Source organism: Camelus dromedarius, chromosome 19 (genome assembly GCF_036321535.1).
Source record: "Camelus dromedarius isolate mCamDro1 chromosome 19, mCamDro1.pat, whole genome shotgun sequence".
NCBI lineage: Eukaryota > Metazoa > Chordata > Mammalia > Artiodactyla > Camelidae > Camelus > Camelus dromedarius.
Genome location: NC_087454.1, coordinates 35598628 through 35618605, shown reverse-complemented (window position 1 = coordinate 35618605; position 19978 = coordinate 35598628). Strand labels below are relative to the sequence as shown.

The window sequence follows — 19978 nt, the reverse complement described above, 5'->3', positions numbered from 1 at the left end:
TAACAGCAGAGCCATACATCTCTTAGAAAGTTAACCCTCGTGGATTCTTGCAATTTGGACTTACTTCGGAAGAGACTCTGTAGGGAGGAGAGCACTGGTAGATCCTGTTGGATTTCTCGATGCTGTTGGGACATGGCTTTGTGGCATGCCGTTTGCCCCGCCCATCAGACCTACTTGCCATGGCGCAGCCGTTATTGGTAGCATTTTGGTCCTTGAAGAGTGGATAGCATGCGTGGGACACCAGTCTATGAGGAACAATCGAAGAAGTCAAAGTAATACTTAGAAAAATGCCATAATCACCTATCTAGGTGCAATTTGCTGAACTAAACGTTCATAAATTATTCTGACTATTTACACATTAAGATCAATGACATTGAACACAGCCATTCAATGACATTGCACTCTTCCCTGTTCCATTCCCATTTTTTCATGATAATTTTAAAATCTTGCTTAAATCCATTTTAATAAACAATTCTATCTACTGTATAGAATTTCCTGAAGGTGAAAAGTGACTGTCAATAAAATCTGTGGTTAATTGAACAGGAGAAGGACTCCTTAATTCTACATCTGTAATTATAAGGCAGAGGAGTGTGAAAGAGAATGAACTGTATCAGACTCAGATGGGGGTCTTCTGATAATCATGCAAGTTTCAGAAGTAAAGAGTATTTTTCACGTGGGGTGGGTAGCTCAGTGGTAGAGCGCATGCTTAGCAAGCACAAGGTCCTGGGTTCAATCCCCAGCACCTCCATTAAAATAAATAAATAAATAAATAAATAAATAAATAAATAAATAAATAAATAAATAAATAAATAAATAATACAACCTAATTACTTCCCCCCCACACAAAAATAGAAAAAAGAAAAGAAATGGCTCTTTAAAGTGTATTTTTTACACATTTATTTAATTATAGATACATTTTTTATAAGACTTCAATTATTATGTGCTTGTAGTTCATGATATTTTGGGAGAAACTGTATATACTAATATAATATTAACGTTAATAAGGCAGAAAGTTATCAGGTTAGACCATTCTTATACATTATACAAATGTATTATACCTTATACAAGCAATAAAGAAAATAAGTTTGGATTTTGAAATTGAAGCTGGAAAAGTACAACTTATTTGGATCCAAATCTAACATAATTCATTGACTCTCGAAGCAGATGGTAAGGAAAATGAAACAACGGAAGTGATTTTACGGACAGTCAGTGTTGAGGTGGCCACGGAAGTATCCGGTAGGACTGCTTCCAGAACATTCGACAGTGTTCAACAGAGTCAGAGGGTCCTCGTTCTAACCCCAGGCAGGTCCTTATTCTAACCCTAAGAAACCTAGAGACACGTTGTGGGCAGCTATTTACCCACGTTTTCTCAGGTACCACCAAGCTCGGTCGATGCCTCCACTGCTGCATCCGTGTCGCTTCTTGGCACAGCAAGAGATCAGGTTCTGAGGGGACAAGTTGGCTGTATATTGACCTTTGGACTGAATCGCTATTCGGTCCGCTGCCACGCCTGTTTGAAATAGAACGTTGATTAATATTCAAGTGGCATGTGGTATTTCGAATCATTTCCACAGCGTTTTTTGTTTGAATCCTCAGCTATTCTTCAAAACTTTGTGTAGTTTAAAACTGAGGCCAGATGCCATGAATATATCTATGTATTCCAGCAAGTTCAACGGTGCCCTAATTTCAGGCATAATTTTCGTCCAGTTGTGGCACTGCTTCATTGTCTTACCAACCTCAAAGACTTTTCTAGTTCCTTGTTCCTTTCGTGTTCTGTGTACTTCCAAATTCTTTGTTAAGAAATTTTTCAAGTGAATTTTTCAAGTGACCTTGAGGATAAAGGCCATATCTTAGTTACATTTGTATCTCCTATACCTAGAACAGTAACACTTAGAGTCATGGCTAAATATATATATATATATATTTGAAATGAATGTAACTAAACAGAGGAAATGAGAAAGACTGATCACAGAAATAGTCATTGGAAATTCATCCATGTTAATCTGATACATTGGAATAAACTGAGTCTTTGGGTTCTAAATTAACTGAGACTAATATGAACCTATATTATAAAATATCAAAAAGCTACCCAGCACACTTTTAGGCTTATAATTTTCTTGGACATTATGATCCCAATTTCACCTTAGCAGATGTGGAATGCACCTTGTATTTCTTATATGTATCTTTTATGATTGAACCTTCCATTCGTTTAAATAATCCCCTAGCCTGGTTGTTGTTAATGAGTTTGTTCCTCTCCCCAACACATATTTGTTGAGCTCCTACCAGGCGACAGGCACTGTACGGAGCCATAGAAATTGCAACATGAACAAAACCCAGAAGAGTCGTAATCCTGACCTCAAAATAGAACAGAATAATCGGCGAGGGAAACTAATCAACCAGTAGCAGAAAACTGTATGTGTTAGCATTTTGATCACGGCATCATGATAAACTAGTATGTGTGTTGAAATCATGAGAAAATTGGGGTGGATGACATTTTGGTACAGATATTTTTGGATTCCTGGTATAGTCTTGCCCTTGGTGTTTAACCTTTCCCTTTTAATTAAAGGCAACAGAGTCATAACCTTTCTCCTCTCTGTCCAATGTTCTCAGAAGTTATCATTTTTGCTCATCAAAATTATCTGTGTACTGGAACCCCTCAAGGTGCGAGTTTAGAATTACTCTCACATAATTCGTTTTAAAATAATTCCCTTACATATATATTTCTGCATATACATGGCTTTTATGTCACTACAGCAGACATACAATTGCTGGCGCATCTTAGACGCTCAGTCTGTGCTGAATCTATAACCTCGTACTTCCTTCCCAGTTCCCAGCGAGGGAATATATTTCACAGGTGCAAATGCCATGACACCACCGTCTCTCCTATTCTCCAGAAAATAATCTCCTCTTTCATAAGAGAAAATGGAAATCCTTTGATGCTGTGACTTTCAGTACAGGGTTCAGAATCAAGTATATATATATTTTAAATGTTAGTGTAGCAATTCTTTGGTTCAGAAAAGACTTTTACAATGGAGAAGAAACTATGCTGAAAGGAGTCAGAAGCCTGGCTTCCGAGATCACGGCTGAGACATCTCAGCTTTCGCTTTGGGCAGGTCACTTCCCCTATTGGTGCCTCTTACAAAACCAAAGGCTTGATAAAGGTGACCTCTAACATCCCTTTCGGCCCCATGAATCTGTAGATTTCAAGGAAAGAATAATAAGCGTTTTTAATTCTAATGAGATGCACTGCGTTGCTCATACAGACATATCTGAATCTCGGTAAAGGTTTAATCCACGTTCACTTGAAATACTTAGAAAAGGTCAGAAGATTTAAGGATGACTCAGTTCAGCAAATTGCTTTCCACTCTCTTTCTGAAAACTTCCTTCGGGCTTTACCTCTGAGACACGCGCTCTTATTTTATTCTGTCCTCAAGTTTGCCCTGCAGGGTAGATCGCTGCCACCGCTTCAAACTCCTTCACGTCTTAGCTTCTGCATTGCTTGGATTTTATTTGGCTGCATAATTATCTTTCTACATGTGTATATTTTTTAAGTGTCTTCTTTATTCCACTTCACAGTTTTTAGCTTCTTTGAGAGATATCTCTTCTGATTTTAACTACTATGTCCTGACCTGATTTTCTAGATCCTTAAGAGAAACTAGATATGCCTTTCTTTACTGAATATACTCAAAAAACAAACAAACAAAAAAAAAGTAGCATCAGCCTGATTTGCCACAGTGAATACACACACAGGATACAAACCTGTCCTCCATCAGGTAGGGGGACAAATCCAGACTTACACCTGTGCTGAGGTCATTTATGGGGCTGTGGCCTGAGGACCCCAAAGTAACAGTCCAAATCAGCCTAGTAAGTTATTCTCCATATTTCACTACCAATGTCTTCCCTAAGACGTCTTCAGAATTGCTGGTCTCATGTGTATGTTCCTGTTTGACTGAAACATGATGCTGTGCAGCAGAAACTGACACAACATTGTAAACTGACTATACTTCAATTAAAAAAAATACTGATCTCTTAAATTTAAAGTAAAATTCTTATATCTCACCTAGGAGGTATAATGCACTAACCACATGAACATAGTATGACAAGTGACTTATCTGATTAAATCTGTCCCTACCCATACCATTTGCAGCACCATGGATGGCCCTGGAGAATGTCATTCTAAGTGAAGTAAGCCAGAAAGAGAAAGAAAAATACCATATGAGATCGCTCATATGTGGAATCATAAAAAAAAATAAAAAAAGAACTTATTTACAAAACAGAAACAAACTCACAGACATAGAAAGCTAATTTACGGTGACCGGGGGGAAGGGCGTGGGAAAGGATAAACTAGGAGTTCAAGATTTGTGGGATACTGACTAATACATATAAAATAGATAAACAAGTTTATACTATATAGCACAGGGAACTATATTCAGTATCTTGTAGCAGCTCACGGTGAAAAAGAATATGAAAATGAATATATGTATGTTCATGTATGACTGAAGCATTGTGCTGGACACCAGGAACTGATACATTGTAAACTGACTATACCTCAATTAAAAAAAAAACAACCATCCCCACCCAACTAAAATGAGACTCAAAGAGATCCCTGTGCCATAGGACGTTTATACTGGAGGAGTTAATGTAGAATTAACAGAGATGCTCCAGTGGTGAGCTTGGCCAAATGCACCCTTTCTAGAACAATCTAGCTGATACTATGAAGTGATGACAATGAGACAAAGTACGAACGCTCCTCTGTCCCAAGGAGTGCCACCCTCACCCTTCGGCCGACTTCTCAGAGAGCCTGTGAACTCATTTCACGATGCTTTCAGTACTTACCCTGTTTCTGAGCACTCCTTTGGAATTATTTCTAAGCCTAGAGCACAGTTTTAAGAAGCTGATCTTTGAGAGCAGATCGCCAATGTCATGTAAGTTTTAATTACTGTAATACAATTGACACTCTTCGGAGACCAAATCTTGGGCTTAATCTGTATATTCATTTACTGGACTTGTGAAATTATATGTAAGTTTCTGTAGCAGAGGTATGTATTCCTTACAGCAGCAAGAATTTGGAAGCTACTCTTATTAGAGGATCAACAGACTGGGAGTTCAAAATTGGCAGATACTGGCAGGTATATATAGAATAGATAAACAAGTTTATACTGTGTAGCACAGGGAAATGTATACAAGATCTTGTGGTAGCTCACGGTGAAAAACAATGTGACAATGAATATATGTATGTTCACGTATGACTGAAAAATTGTGCTCTACCCTGGAAATTGACACAACATTGTAAACTGACTATAACTCAATAAAATAAAATTACAAAAAAAAAGAAAGATCAATTGAATTGCCTTTATCCAAAAGGAGATGACATGCATTTCATCCATTATTATTTAGTTCTGAAGTCTTACTTTACATCAAATTAGTTTAATAATTAAATATATTCTTGCAGATCTTATCAAGAGGAAAGAAGGTAGGAATTATATGTCTGTGTCCACATGCATGCTAGGATTAGCTTAAAGACGAACATTATGCCTCTCTTAGTATCTGGCCTTAACTCTCAAAGAACAAACACATTTTTGGCAACTTTTCTTTGTTGCTCTTTTGATTTACTCCCTCTTTAAAGTTAGACCCTAAAAATAAAGACCAATTTTCAGAGTGAAAAATAGATTTTTATCTAATCTTCAGTCTGCTTTCTTGGGCTAGACTAAGACTTTATCTTAAGTGCCCACATGTTAATATTTAAATGTGTTAAATTAAAAACGTTTTTAATTTCTGTCCCAAGATCTAGAGTCAAAGGGAGAATTTACAAGGAAGAAATTAAAATGACTTTATTACTTGCAGTAGAAAACGCCCAAGATGCAGCACAGTTTTTCTGATCCAACGGGCCGTGGGTCCATCCTGGCCATTTGTAAGAAGCAACAAAAAACTCTGGAAGATCAGTTGTCGCGGGTAAAGAAGCCTAAGGAAGAAAAAGAAGCTTATGTAACAGAGTTTTTCCAGTGTACGCCAATAACCACGATAAGAGAATGATTCAAGTTTTCTGAATGGCATCCCTGAGAAGAATTATTTATGTAAGATATCTATTTCACTCTGTTCAGAAATGACGATTCCATGTGGGAAATCATGACCTAGTACAAAGTCACAAGAACAACACACAGAATGATTTTCCTGGGTTATCACACGGGGCGATCATTTCAGCCAATGACTCTGTCACGGTGAATCTGACTTTTGGTCACCCCCATGGAAGACCACAGGATGTCATTTAAATCTGGCCTCATAAACAATGTTTAGTTTTATGTCCCTCCCATGTTGTAGAGCGTGTGTGCTTCTGACATGAAATTCATTTTGAAACGATGCACTGGGGACAACTATGCATTAACAGACTTGGAGCCCTGTGAAACACCAATTTTGAACTAGCTATTGGGAAACAAATTTGGGATGAATTGGCAGATAGCTAAATAAAATCCTTGAAGAATAAAAAGAACTTCAGGAAGTGTGCAACGCCAAACGTACAAAGCCACGGTGTCTTAAGAGTCAATGTTAAGAACCTGACAGAGTCGGTTTCAGAGGCTGTCTTTCCAAGAAGGCAAATTCAATGTCATGGACCTTGCTCTGTTCGTGGTAACTCAAAGAAAATCTAAAATACTACACCCTGGGGTTTTTTGTTTTTTCAAATTTTTCTAAAAACTGATAACTTTTATTCCCATAAATAGTCAGGACTCCAACCAAACAAGGTTTTAAAATTAATTTGTATCACTTACGCATACACATCCATTGACATACATGCACATCATTTTCGAGAGTGCGTTAAAGTTTTCAAAGTGTTTTAATGCACAATCTTTATCTTCTCAATAGCTCTATGTGATATAATTAGGGCAAGTATTATTCACTATACTTTATGAACAAGGAAACGAACTTCTGAAAGTTTAATGACATACTAAGGCCTCTCAATTAAATAAAAAGCATCCCTGAGACCAGACCCAGGTTTTAGATACTTAACACCTCGGCTCCATTGATCATTTCACCACTTTATCAGAAATAACACGGATACTTTGCAACAGAAGTCAAATGTCCATAAAAGTTAAATTTTTACCTATTTAAAAGTTTTATGATTGGTAACTGAACAAAGCAGGCTATTGATTCAAAATCTTGCCAAAAAAAGTTACTTCTGACAAGTATAAAATAGCTTTAGAGGCTGAAGGAAAACTGAGAATGTACATATCTGCTTGAAAAGATATTCATGCAAAATATTTATAAATTTGAATCTTAAAGGGAGTTCAGTTTTGACTGAAAGAACTGTTATCGGCTGATTAAGAAAGCTATTCAATCCTGAGTTCTATTACTAAAAACACTGCTGTGTAGTTGATGGAAAGTAAGTGCTAACCCATTAAGCAGATCACGGTAGAGGACCCACGTGGTAACTCAAAGAGCTGCTCGCAGAAATTCAGGTGATTTTAGATTCCTATGCCATCAAGTTATCCAGACTGCAGAACCCTAGAGTTGGAGCAGAATAAATTTACTGCTCTGAGTAGATGATTTCAGAGACACAGACTCACTCTCCCAAACAGTCTTTCCAATCGGAACAGAAATACACACAACTTACACATTCCTCATACCTCCCAACTTTATTACCACTGGCTTATCAGTGTGCCTGGGGAATTTATAATGTGATTACTTCAAGTTCCAGAGAAATATGTGGCGTGTCAGCTGTTATTTTAACGCATCGCTTTTTAATCCTAATTTCATAGCAGAGCTAGGCTATTTCCTTTCTGCTTTGTGGAAGCAATAAAGCTATAACTATGCCTTGAAACCCATTTCAATCGCTCTTCAGAATTTGGCTTCCGCATTCCAAAACCCACCAGAGAACTCTGCATGTGGGACGTATTCAGCAAATGTCTGAGAAGAATGAGGAGATACGTGTCTCTCTGAAAGAGTTCATCACTTTAAAAAGTCATTTTCCCCCTACAGGCACATTAAGTTAAATTATAATAGCAGCATGCATTTGCTTTCTATGATTTATTGTTTAAAAATATATGGCTGGATAATGCTCCCCAATAAAATAAGGCAATAGAGAAACAGCAAGCAAAATTATCATATTCATTGAGAACATATTTACCAAGCCACGAGGCCAGAGCAATTCATGACGCTGACCTGTCAGATGTTTCAAGATTTTTACCAATTATTTAATATTGCTTTTCTTAAAAGTAAGCTCACAGGATTTGAAGCCCAACAGGCACATATTACCTTGCCATGTTATTTACCTTATGATATCAGATAATCTGATATAATAAACACAGGGCAAATTTTACATCTCATTACTCCATAATTATTGCATTCCCCTCTGAGCTCATAAATATAAGTAAACACCATAGAATAACAGCATTTAGGAATTGGAAACAGATGTCTGGCTTCACTAAAAGATTTTTTTCTTGGTCAAAGGCTAGCTTAATAAAGCAAAAAATCAAAAGGATCAGCTGACAGAGACAGCAACTCCAAAATGACAGTGGCTTAACTGAGATAGCAAATTAATTTTTAAGAGATTTACACTATTACGTATAGACATTTTTAATTATTTTCATTGTAATGTTGAAAATTTTCAATCATCATCTAATTAAATTTCCAAATTAACATTAGCCAAATTTGAACAGTTTCCTGCTTTAATATTTCCATTTAGATATTAGAGAGATTAAAGACACTGTGAAAAATATAAGAAATAAATGCAGTAGTGAACACTAGAGAATTTTTTTTTCAATGATTCTTGCATTTAATTGAATCAAAATCCCTAACAATAATGGAAACATAATCACAGAGCAGCATGGGAACAAACTAATCATATTTGGACATTCTAGACATTCTTACTAAAAGCCCATGTCTACACAATATGCACTCTGTGAATCACTTCCCCTCTTACTTGTACTTACCTCCACTTAAATTTGGATAATGAATGACCTGAGACTCAAAAGAAGGCAACAGAGAACATTGTTCTGTTCTGACCTTCACAATCCAAAGTCAGTGCTGTGAATACCAAGAAATTTCTTCTAAGCTATTTGATGTTGGAGAGGAAGGGACCAATTTTTTGGTTGCTAACGGCAAAATGAATTTTTCATTTTCAACAATATTTGCCCTCATGCCTTAACTCTGAAAAAGTTATGCTTTGATACTTCTCTAGTTTCTGTTTTTTCCAATGATCTAGCTTCTTGTAAATATTAATATCTGATGACTGCACCATGGCAGGTGGCACTAGTTCTCCAGTGCTCCCACCCCTACTTTTTTATTGAAGCATAGTTGATCTGCAATATTGTTAGTTTCTGGTGTACAACATAGTGATTGAGCTATACACGTGGAATACTACTCAGCCATGAAAAGAATGAAACAATGCCATGCGCAGCAACATGGATGGAACCAGAGATTATCATACTAAGTGAATTAAGTCATCCAGTCCTCCCCCTTTGAATAGGTTTTCCTTTTATTCATAACAATAACAATTTTAGCTCAGCTCATGCAAGCTCAGATAAATGACTATATTTCCTGAACCCTCTTTTGGCTCCCGGGTGTGGCCACATAACTAAATTCTGGCCCATGGGAGACATCTAGCACTTGACTTTTATTCCTTTATATTTATCTTTTTTTTTTTTCCTTTCCCAGTGGAATAAATTTGGATAGAGCTGGACATGGAGACATGGAGCAGCCTTCTTGAACCATTACATGATGTGGATATAAAGGCTCTGGAAGACAGAACAAGAAAGGAGAAGCCTGGGTACCCAATACCAGGGAGTGCAATTCCAGTGGAGGTTCACCCACCACCAGATTTGTTGGTAAGAAATCAATTTCTAAGTTACTTAAGCCACTATCATTTCGGGATTTTGTCAGTCTCAGATGAACCCAATCATAGCTAAAAGAGCAGACATAACTGACTTTAAACATGCTATGGTAAGTTTGCAACAGCATAGATGGACCTGGAGATCGTCATACTAAGTGAGATAAGTCAGACAGAGAAAGAAAAATACTGTATGATATCATTTATATGTGGAATCTAAAAAAAAAAAGACACAAACAAACTTATTTACAAAATAGGAACAGACTCACAGACATAGAAAATAGACTTATGGTTACAGGGTGAGGGGAGAGAGAGAGGGTAGGGAGGGATAAATTGGGAGTTCAAGCTTTGCAGATGTTAACTACTATATATAAAACAAACAACAAAGTCCTACTATAGAGCACAGGGAATTATATTCAATACCCTATAACGTGTAATAGCCTATAATGAAAAAGAATCTGAAAAGGAATGTATGTTTGTATAACTGAATCACTGCACCGTATACCAGAAATTAACACAACATTGTAAACTGACTATACTTCAAATAAAAAAAAAAGATGCTGTGGTAAGGCAATACCATGTTTCATTGAGCCCAGGGCATCATCAAATTTAAGAAGCATCCCAATTTCAAAGGTGTAATAGAGTGAAGAAAATGTGCATCTGGAAATGGATGAACTATGATATTTCCTAAGATGACTTTCTTAGAACACAAGTTCTGAGGAATTGTAATACATAATTATACAAAGAGGAGTTGCTTAGTCAAACAATTCTGAGAAGCACCGGCTTTAAAAATTAGATTTTTGTCCTCGCTGCAATATTTTTTTATAGACTACCTAAGTGTCAAGAGACTCTAAGAAATGAAAATAATGTTTGTGATTTTAAATGTGCATGGCCCAATGCGAAGTACCTTGCCTTATTTCTTTTTATTTCACTTCATTTTTTTTCGTGAAGCAGATCAGAGGGCTAGTGTTTCACAGAACACACTTTGGGAAGAACCACAGCATGGACTAGATAGAAACTGATCTGGGGAGGCCAGGGAGTAGGTGCCTGTTACATCAACACCCTCAATCACCTCAAGAATCTACTTTTTAACAGCCCCAAATATTTGTTCACAGAGAAGGGAAAAAATAATTTTCCCATTTCTTTTTGAAGCTTTGTCCTGCTGTGATCAACTCAGCCCCACGGTGTTGTTCCAGTCATGTTCAATTACATCACAGTGCTTTGCATCAGACTTTGACTAATACAGAGAAATAAACTGAAAAGTCAGACACCAATTTGAGAGATAAGACATTCATTCTGCCAGAGGTACAGCTGCGTAAGGAGTGAGACCAGGTGTATAGTTTCTACAGTTTCCTGAAGAGTTTGGGGTCCCATTCTGAGAAGGAGGGAAAGAAAGAAAAGAGAGCTCCTGGAGAGACATAAGCAGATGCTTTGATGCTTTTTGAACTTGAAGACCCTTAATTCAGGGACAGCAAGAACACTGGCATCTGATTCCGTCCCCAGCTCTTGACCCATTGAGCGGAGGAGATTCTGAGATGAGATGCTTCTGTACTTAAACAGAGTCCACCATGCCCCCGTGGTACCACGTTTCTGCAACATCACTGAGACCTACCATATCCCACATAATTATTACACAAGCCTGACACCATCTGCATCACGTTCATATGTGTGGAGATAAACCTCAATTTTATGGGAAGGAATAGTCATTTTTGTTCAATATTATATAAAGAACGTAACAATAGAATTGTGTTTTTTACTTTTCTCATCAGTGTTTTGGTTTCTACAATGACTTCTGTTTACACAAGTGATAAAGGTTATTGAAATCAAGTAGACGTTTGCTCAGGCAGGGCTGTTCCTAGTTAAATTAAAAATTTTTTCAATAACCTATGAAGGGTGAAAACGAAGCTTGGTGATAGTCACGTTGATTTTTTTTTCCAAAGGTAATTCTCATCCCTCAGACTGTCACTAAAATATATTTCAGCAAGGAAAAAACAAACTCTTCCAATTATAACTAACAACTGGAGAAACAGATCTAGTCAATCGAATAATGTATCTTCTCTACATCCTGATAACATCTCCACGTGATTAAATAAGTTTTCCTCTCTCACCTCAGTGATCAGTGGTTTCAAAAGTTATGATGTAACACATAAAAAATTATTTTACTTTAACTTCCAACAAACAATGGAAAAAAAGATATTTTTTTCTCTGTTACTAATGCCAACGTAGACACACTAAATCATCTATATTGGGTGACTGGGAAAAAATGTTGTACTAGTAAACACTGCAGTTGACAAAAAAATTTGGAATATTTTTACATGCATCAATCTGATACCATATAATATAGTAAAGCTTCAGGTTTTAAATGTTATACCAGCCTTCTTAGTGTTTTAATAGTTTCCAAATAGCTCTACCTCAGGTGTGATATTTATCTGTAATAACTATTTTTCTCCCCAGGGAATGATCAACAAAACTATTTATACATTTTTTTAAACTAAACCAAGTAAAGAAAAGAACTCTTAAATTTTCCCATTTCTATTTGAAAATACTGTGGTTTTTTTTCAAAATATTTGTAATATTTATAATAGGATATAAAACAGTGAAGCTTCTTGAAGTTCTCTCCCAAATTCAAAAGCACCTGAACATTATGCCTGGAAAGACAATCAGGTACAGGGTTGTTGATTTGATTAGATTAGATTTGATATGATTTGACATGATTTGATTTGATTTGATTTAGGAGCGTAGTAGATAAACTTTCAGGGTCACCAGAAATACATAAACTCCATCGGGGCCAATAAACCCAGAGCTACAACTTTCTTTATGAAATAAAATACCCCAAATGATGAAGCCTTGGATGATTTAGTTCTTACAGAATTTATTTGTTTCAGAAACCTGCTGTTCTCTCAAGGTTAATCCAAGGGAGAAAGAACTTTATATATTATACAGTAACATTTCTTTAATGCTTTCCTGCAGTCTGTGTCCTAAGCACTTCTTATTCATCACTTCATGGACTTACAACCCTGTGAGCTTGAGTAACACTGCTGTCACCATTTCAGCCAGACTAGACCCAAGCACATTGGCTACAGAGCTCACGTGATATGAATGGGTCGTGTAACTAAATGCCCTGCCTACACGTGCCTGTTAACAGACCTCACCTGGGATGTTTCTGCTGGCTTAAAAGGACCTCAGTCCACGCTAGTTTTGCATACAATCATAGTAATTGTTTTCTTTCTGAGACACTGAGAGAGTTCGATTTTAGCCCTGAATATAATTCTGCCCTCTCCAGTGCTTTTATTTCGATAGTTTAGCTTAAGTTAGCATTTCCTAAAGGGTGTTCTGTGGAGTCTAAATCCTGGAGAATATTAACAATGATTTTAAACAAACAAACAAGGAAAGGGTCTCTGACGTCATGAATCTAGGACACACTGGATGAAAAAAAAGGTAGAGGAAGGGTTCTCAGGGTCTTCAGAATGCTAATGTAGAGTGTGACTCTTCGGAAGACAGATGTAATGCACCATTTCACAAGTGCATTTGACCACAGATAAGACACCTTTATTCCAAATCTCGCGAGATTGGTGGTCCATGGACCAAATGCTGAGGAAATATTGAAATATGGTTTAAACCATGTCATAACCCCATAAGGAGACAAAAGGCTTGACTGGCAGAGTTGAAAGTCCCTGTGGAGAGCTACCCTGCGAAGGCTAGAGCTCCATCAGTCCCACTGTGAATTTGTCCAGACAACACACAGAAGTTCCAAGGAGCATCACTGGTTCATCTAATCGTTCTTAACATTTTTAGTGCTGAACAAGTTGGAACAGAGCCATCCAATGGGGATGTTACTGGGAATAATCTCAAGAAATAGCCTTCAGGAAAAAATTAGGCAAAGTTTGACCAACCAGAATTTTCTGACCCGACACTAGACATGGTTCTAAAGAGGGTGAAGTGAGCCTTCATACACAACTAGGAGTCACATGGTGTGGGCAGGACCCTCTCAGCTTGCTTTCTCTCCCTTTTTCCACTTCCTCTTGTCCAGTCTGCTGGTATAATGTTTCTTTTTGTCTGCCCTCACTTGGGACTGCCACCCAGAAAGAGCGTCCCAAAATCCTTTAGCTCATTTTTTCTAATCTCCCACTATCAGTAATATATTTCTATTCCTCATTGTTACAAATCTCACTCTACAAAAATTCATTTGAATTGAACTAATTCCTATAGATTAAGCAGATTTTTCCTATTTTCCATAGATGATCATGAAATCCTCTGTACAATACCCATTGATAATCGTTGAAGTCACACTCAGCAGACACATGACGGGGATAGTGATTCAAGCCAAGCAGTGAAGCCAGAGGACCAGCCAGAGGAGTAGGGCTCTCTGGGGAACTCGGGAAGACTGACCCATGGCTCAGTTCAACTCAGCTTATGCTGACTTTCTGTTCTTCATAGAAGTACTTGTTATATTCCTGATTTTCTTCTGTCAGAGAGGAGGACAACTCCAACACTCAGAAACTTTTTGATAGGACTTCAGTCCTCAATCTACTGTGCCTTAGAAATGGGAAGCAATTTCCCTGCCTTATATCCTAAGTGGGTAATAGGATGCTTACAGGTCAGCCACATTCTCCTTACTGCTTTTCTGGAATTGCTTGGCACTTTATTTCATTAATTCATAGCACTAGGTAAAGTAAATGCTCCCAAACTAATCATTAAGATTTCTTTTCGTTTAAATATCACCATAGTGACTTTTATGCTAACAAACCCCAGGAGCCAATAAATAATTTAGAATTACATTTCCTTTTTCTATGCGATGGTGAGTGGCAACCTGGGGAAGAAATGTACCTCATTTTCGGTAAATATAAAATATCCTAAATTGCGAAAAATAAAGCAAATTAGAAAGAAGGTTGGAGAAAATGTACATAGACACTCAAATGAATATGTGGCTGTGAGACCCTCAACAAAAGCAAATGGAAGAGCGATCTGCATAAAGGGGGTGAATTTATTATTTCCTTAAACAATTCTGCCTCTTTTTTCCCCAGATAAGGACAAAAATGAAAAAGAAAGCAGCCAGAAAAAAAATAAATAATTCTTTTCCAGTTGATCGCATAGTTAGGTCAGTAAAACCTGTGAGTCAGGATGACCCCTCTAAAGATTGTAGATCTTACTAATTGCAGGAATGATCCAAAAATAGATCTAAGCTGATCATTTCATAAAGTTGGGTCTGGTTCCAAGATTAAACAGCTCTTTGCTGTTCTGAACCCGCATTGGCCAAAGCTAAGTGATTCTACTGGAACTTTAAGTGAGACAGGAGGGACGGGGGGCAGGGCACAGCCACTCAAGGAAGGACAGCAACTTAACGCCAAAAAGGTGGAAGATTCACCTCCTGGTTGGCCTTGAGGATTAAAAGGTTTGACCTCTAGTACACCTTGAGCTTCATTATATGCTCATTGTAACAGCGTGATCAAATAACATGCCTGCACGTGCCATGACAGCCCCAAGGCCAACCGCAAAAGGCCAAAGAATGGGCGGTGGCCCAGTTCCTGGGAATCCCAGCCCCTCTCCCCCAGGGCAGTTGGATTGACCCAACCTGTAGGCGTGTGAAGCTACTGAGCCCATAAAAAGTGACAACACCATGCCTAGTGGCCCTTTGCCCTCTCTCCCCCCTTTGGAGATGGCCCACACTCTGTGCATGGAGTGGGTACCTACTTTTACTTTAACCTGAGCACCCAACCCCCACACCTCTTTCCTTGCCTTTCTCTTGCCTTACACTCTTTGCAGTATGTGTCTCTCTAAATAAATCTCCCGTTACTCAACGGTGGCTCGCACTTGAATTCTTTCCTGTGCGAAGCCAAGGACCCACACCTGGCGGGGCATATCCTGGGGGCTCAACCGAGACCTGGGACACGGCCCTCCTCGTGCTGCACATCCGTTTTCCTGCATCATAAGGACTATTTGTGGGGCAGATCAAAAAAATCCTGGCTCTGCAGTTTAGATAATTGGGTAGTGGTTTTTCAATCCTCTCAGTCTTCGTGTGACCTGACCTCTCTCTGTCTCAATGTCCTTGTCTTTAAAATGTGGATAATTACAGTACCTACTATGTGGGAGCCCAAGATTGGGTTAATAAATTGTAACAGACTCTATGACCTTTAAGAAGAACAAATGCGCTTAGTTAGTAAGTTTCCTAGCCACTTTCCTAGCAGGTGCCTATGCATCTGCACTCCTGTCTCCTTGCCCTAAAAAGCAGAGACAACGCCTTGCTTGCATACTTAAGGTTTTAGCTTAGGGCTGCTTCCGCAGTGGTAAAGCCACTGTGTGTCCCTTGCTATAAATGCAGGACACAGCTCGTTTATCATAAGCATAGTTCCACAGTTCAGGATTTACTCTGCTCGTTGCAAAGCGACGACCCATACACTGGGCATGCTTTCTGCTGTTTAGATAGTCTTTAACCCCCAAGACAAGAAACTGGTGGTCCGGTGGTCTGTTTTGTAATCAGCTTCTTCTGTCTGAAGAATGTACCTTGTTCCCCTCCTCCAGGACTGCCCTGAGGATAAATTAAGCCTTTGTACCCATTGTGGAATTTACGGTCTCTATCTATTCCTTAAGCTCCTGCATTCCATGACACAATTGTTTGTGATCTTTTCTTTGATTGTGCACAGTAAATATGGGAGTGTTTGAGAGGCTTGGGGAGTTGGTCTCCGACTCCTTCTTGCTCTCTTGACTTTCCACAGAGTCTCGAGTAATTCATTCCATCGTGGTGGGACTTCTGCTGGACAGAATCCACACTACTACGTCAAACTGCCGTGGGAATTAGGTGAGATGTTGTACTAAAATGCTTAGCACACAACTGATCAAGAAACGGCAACTATTGTTAACTTCCCTGATACTTGTTGTAACAAGTTATATAATTGGAGTGATAACTCAGGGGATGACATCTCTCTAACATAAAGCACACTAAACATTTCATAAGAAGCCTGGGGATTTACCACTCATCCAACAGCAAACAGTGGTCCTGCTTCCTCTGGGATGCTGAGTGCTTCTGGGGCAGCAGGACCAGACACCTGCAGAGGGAAGAGGCAGCTCTCCAGCAGCCTGGGAAGCCCTGCTCTGCTCTGGGCAATTTGAACAGCTCTTAAATACAATCAGCATCTCAACGGAGAGACACCACACGTGGAGTGGTAGCTCTAAGTTAAAAGTCTGTGATAGCTGGAGAGATAGAAGCCTCTTGATGCGAGATACCTAGTCTCAGATGATAACACCTTGAAATGAAAGGGAAAAGCAACACAAGAATAGAAAGCACGTGAGTGTTAGGAAACGTGGCAGTTTCACACAGGAATTTGTCAGGTCATCAGGCAAAATTCGAAGGCGTTCTTTAAATGGAAAATCTGAGGATTTTTGAGGATTAAACTTTTACTAGTCATCATAGCGTACATATCTGCAGTCACTGGCATTTATTTTACCTTCATTTCAGAATGGCTAGCCCAAGAGCCATCAAATCTGTTTTGATGAATTCACAAAATAACTAAGTTTACTTAAAAAAAAAAAAAAAAGACAACTAATGACTTCCTTAAGCATTGGGTCACCAAGTAGCCGACAATCAGGAACATGAATTTCTATGAAATTATTAGCAGTATAAATGAACACACAATTGATCTTAAAGATTGGAGACTACAGCTAACTTTCAAAGTTCACATGAAGCTTTTGAGGGATGTGACAATCATTTTGGGAAGTGGTTTTATTATTATTATTATTTGTATGCTAAAGTTATAACTCCGAAAGCTCAAAACTCACTATTTCAGTGATTTGAAATGCCCTTAAATGCGCATATGGACACACTTAGACAAACACACAGGTACGTGAGTCGGACGGAGAGAATACTTACTGTCACTTCGTGCATACTCAGAAGCACGGGGCTCGGAGGCAGAGTGCCAAGGCGGTGTCTGAAACCCTCTTCTAAGGTCATTCCCCAGAACTGGCTGTAGTTCTGGGCTGTCCATCTGCCTTACAAATGAAAGACAGAAGTACGTACACGTTATAGAGGACCACTGTATCGATGCAGGTTGCTTTACAGTTCTGAAATTATGCAGAAGCAAATTTCACACAATTAGAACTGCTCCTGCCAGCAAGACAGTCTTTCTATTAATGATGCACTTTTGATTACTCGAGTAAGGAAGCATGTCCCTCTGCCCACATCAGGTCTATGTCAATTATTTTAACGACCCTGAGGAATCCAAGGCCATATCAATTTAGGCTAAGGTTAAGAATATGGAATCTACACATACTGTCAGGGGAATTTAGTGATAAGAAGGCCAATATATGTAGCTTCTTTTAAATGCCATGAAGTGCACTTCAGAAAGAAGTTTGAATGTGCAGAAGTGTCCTTACAGGTTAAACAGGGTAATCTGCTTTATTTAAAAGGAAGTTGACCATGTTAAAAAAAAAAAAAAAAAAGAATTATCCATGAAAACTTGAGGATAAAAGAGTTATACTTAAAAAGGTCACATCAATGCTAATTCATTTTACTAAAATTTTATTGAAATATTTTATTTGAATATTGAAATATTCTATTACATATTAAATGAGCTAATTTGTGTTAAGTGCCCAGTAATCTTAGCCATTATTAATAATATAAATAAATGCAACTGATGTGAAATTAGACCACAATAAAAATAGTGCCCATTTTTCTAGAGACATATTTTATGCCCCTTACATAGAAAAGGAAGCTTTGTTTTCAAAATCTAACATTGAAATTTGAAAACAACAAAGATTCCTTAAGAGATAATAAGAGATGAAAAATGAGAAAGATGGAAGTAATTTAATCGTAGCTTGTTTGAATTACCGACAGCTTGAGGGCAATATATTTTCAGTAACTTAGTCCAATCTAAACTTCATCTTGTTGTGTTTATCACCTAAATTGTTTATAATGAGATAGGCTCCTGTGAATGATCAAAGATACAGCTCAATTTTCAAAAACATATCTGGCAAGTTAATGCTCTTCTTTTATAAGACCTGTTAGTTTACGAAACCTTAAGTAACTTTGAGCCACAATTTTAAAATGCAGTCTCCATCATCCAGGGAATTTCAATAAGGAAACTTCGGAACATATTAGAAATGGCAGCATCAGTTAAGAGGCTAACAGGACCAGCCGTAGGCAAAATCGTGACATCAGTAAGGTATGTTTTTGGAGCCTTACGTTAGTAGTTTTCAAACATTCAGAGACATCTGTGGGTCATTTAATTAACCACTCAATTTAGTGAACAGGGATCAGTATTTTAAAAGATAAAATAAAATATAGGAGAAACAATAGGAAATATTTGCGTTTGTTATACATAGTTAGGGTAAGTACTGTTTATGTACATCTAGGTATATGTACAGGTGCACACGTGTGTGTGTGTGTGTGTGTGTACGTACTAGGTCATATAAGTTAAGTGTATATTTTTATTATGACTTATGCTCAAAAAAGTGTCAAAAGCACCACCACCTTACACCATCCTCTTTGGTGTAGACTCATCACTCTCCTTTTAACCCAATTGAGCATTTACTGGACACATTCTCCACTAAACACTGGGAACATAGAAATAAATAAATTTCTCTACCTTCAGAGAGCTCATACCATAAAAAGACTACAGAGGTAAGAATGACTTCAGTATGTGTTATGTATTAGAGGAAGGTGACACTATGGTCAGAGTAGAGAAGTCAAACATAACTCTACCTGAAGGAGTTAGAACAAATTTTTTTATGGAGGCGACTTCAGCACTCAGCCTGGAAGGATGAGAATGAGATTCGTGGCCAGATGTGAGAAAAGGGAGCATTTGTTCTAAATCAAGGCGACCCTGGAGCAAAGCAGGTTTGAAATCAGGTAGCACCTTTAGGGAACAGCAGATGAGGAGAACGCTTAAACCCCACCATGAGACAGACCAGGGGGACAGGGGCTGGGAAGAGTGTAAAAGATGAGGCAGTAAGCGTTTGGGCCAGATGGTTATTTATGCTGAGAAGTGTAGTCCTATAAGCAGTGGAGTGTACCGGAGACTTTTAAGAGCATAAGTGGCAGAATCAAAGCTTTGTTCTAGATGGAGGACTATGAAAGTATAAAGGATTGGCTAGAGTTTGGTCAGACTGAGAACAGAAAACTTGGGTCATCTCCAAGTCGCCTTGACAGAGAAATGCGCTAGAACA

At 38.2% G+C, this 19978-nt stretch overlaps 1 protein-coding gene across 2 annotated transcripts in view; it reads right to left on the bottom strand.

The window, feature by feature from the left end:
* The window catches only part of TINAG (tubulointerstitial nephritis antigen), a 63985-nt gene that overhangs the window by 32724 nt on the left and 11283 nt on the right, over nt 1-19978 (bottom strand). For both annotated transcript variants that reach the window (XM_010995390.3, XM_064476597.1), the window contains exons 4-7: nt 17685-17799; nt 5839-5962; nt 1360-1510; nt 65-245 (exon numbers count right to left, since the gene is read on the bottom strand). In XM_010995390.3, the coding sequence (XP_010993692.1) occupies nt 65-245; nt 1360-1510; nt 5839-5962; nt 17685-17799 (571 nt within the window). The remainder of the gene's footprint in view (nt 1-64; nt 246-1359; nt 1511-5838; nt 5963-17684; nt 17800-19978) is intronic.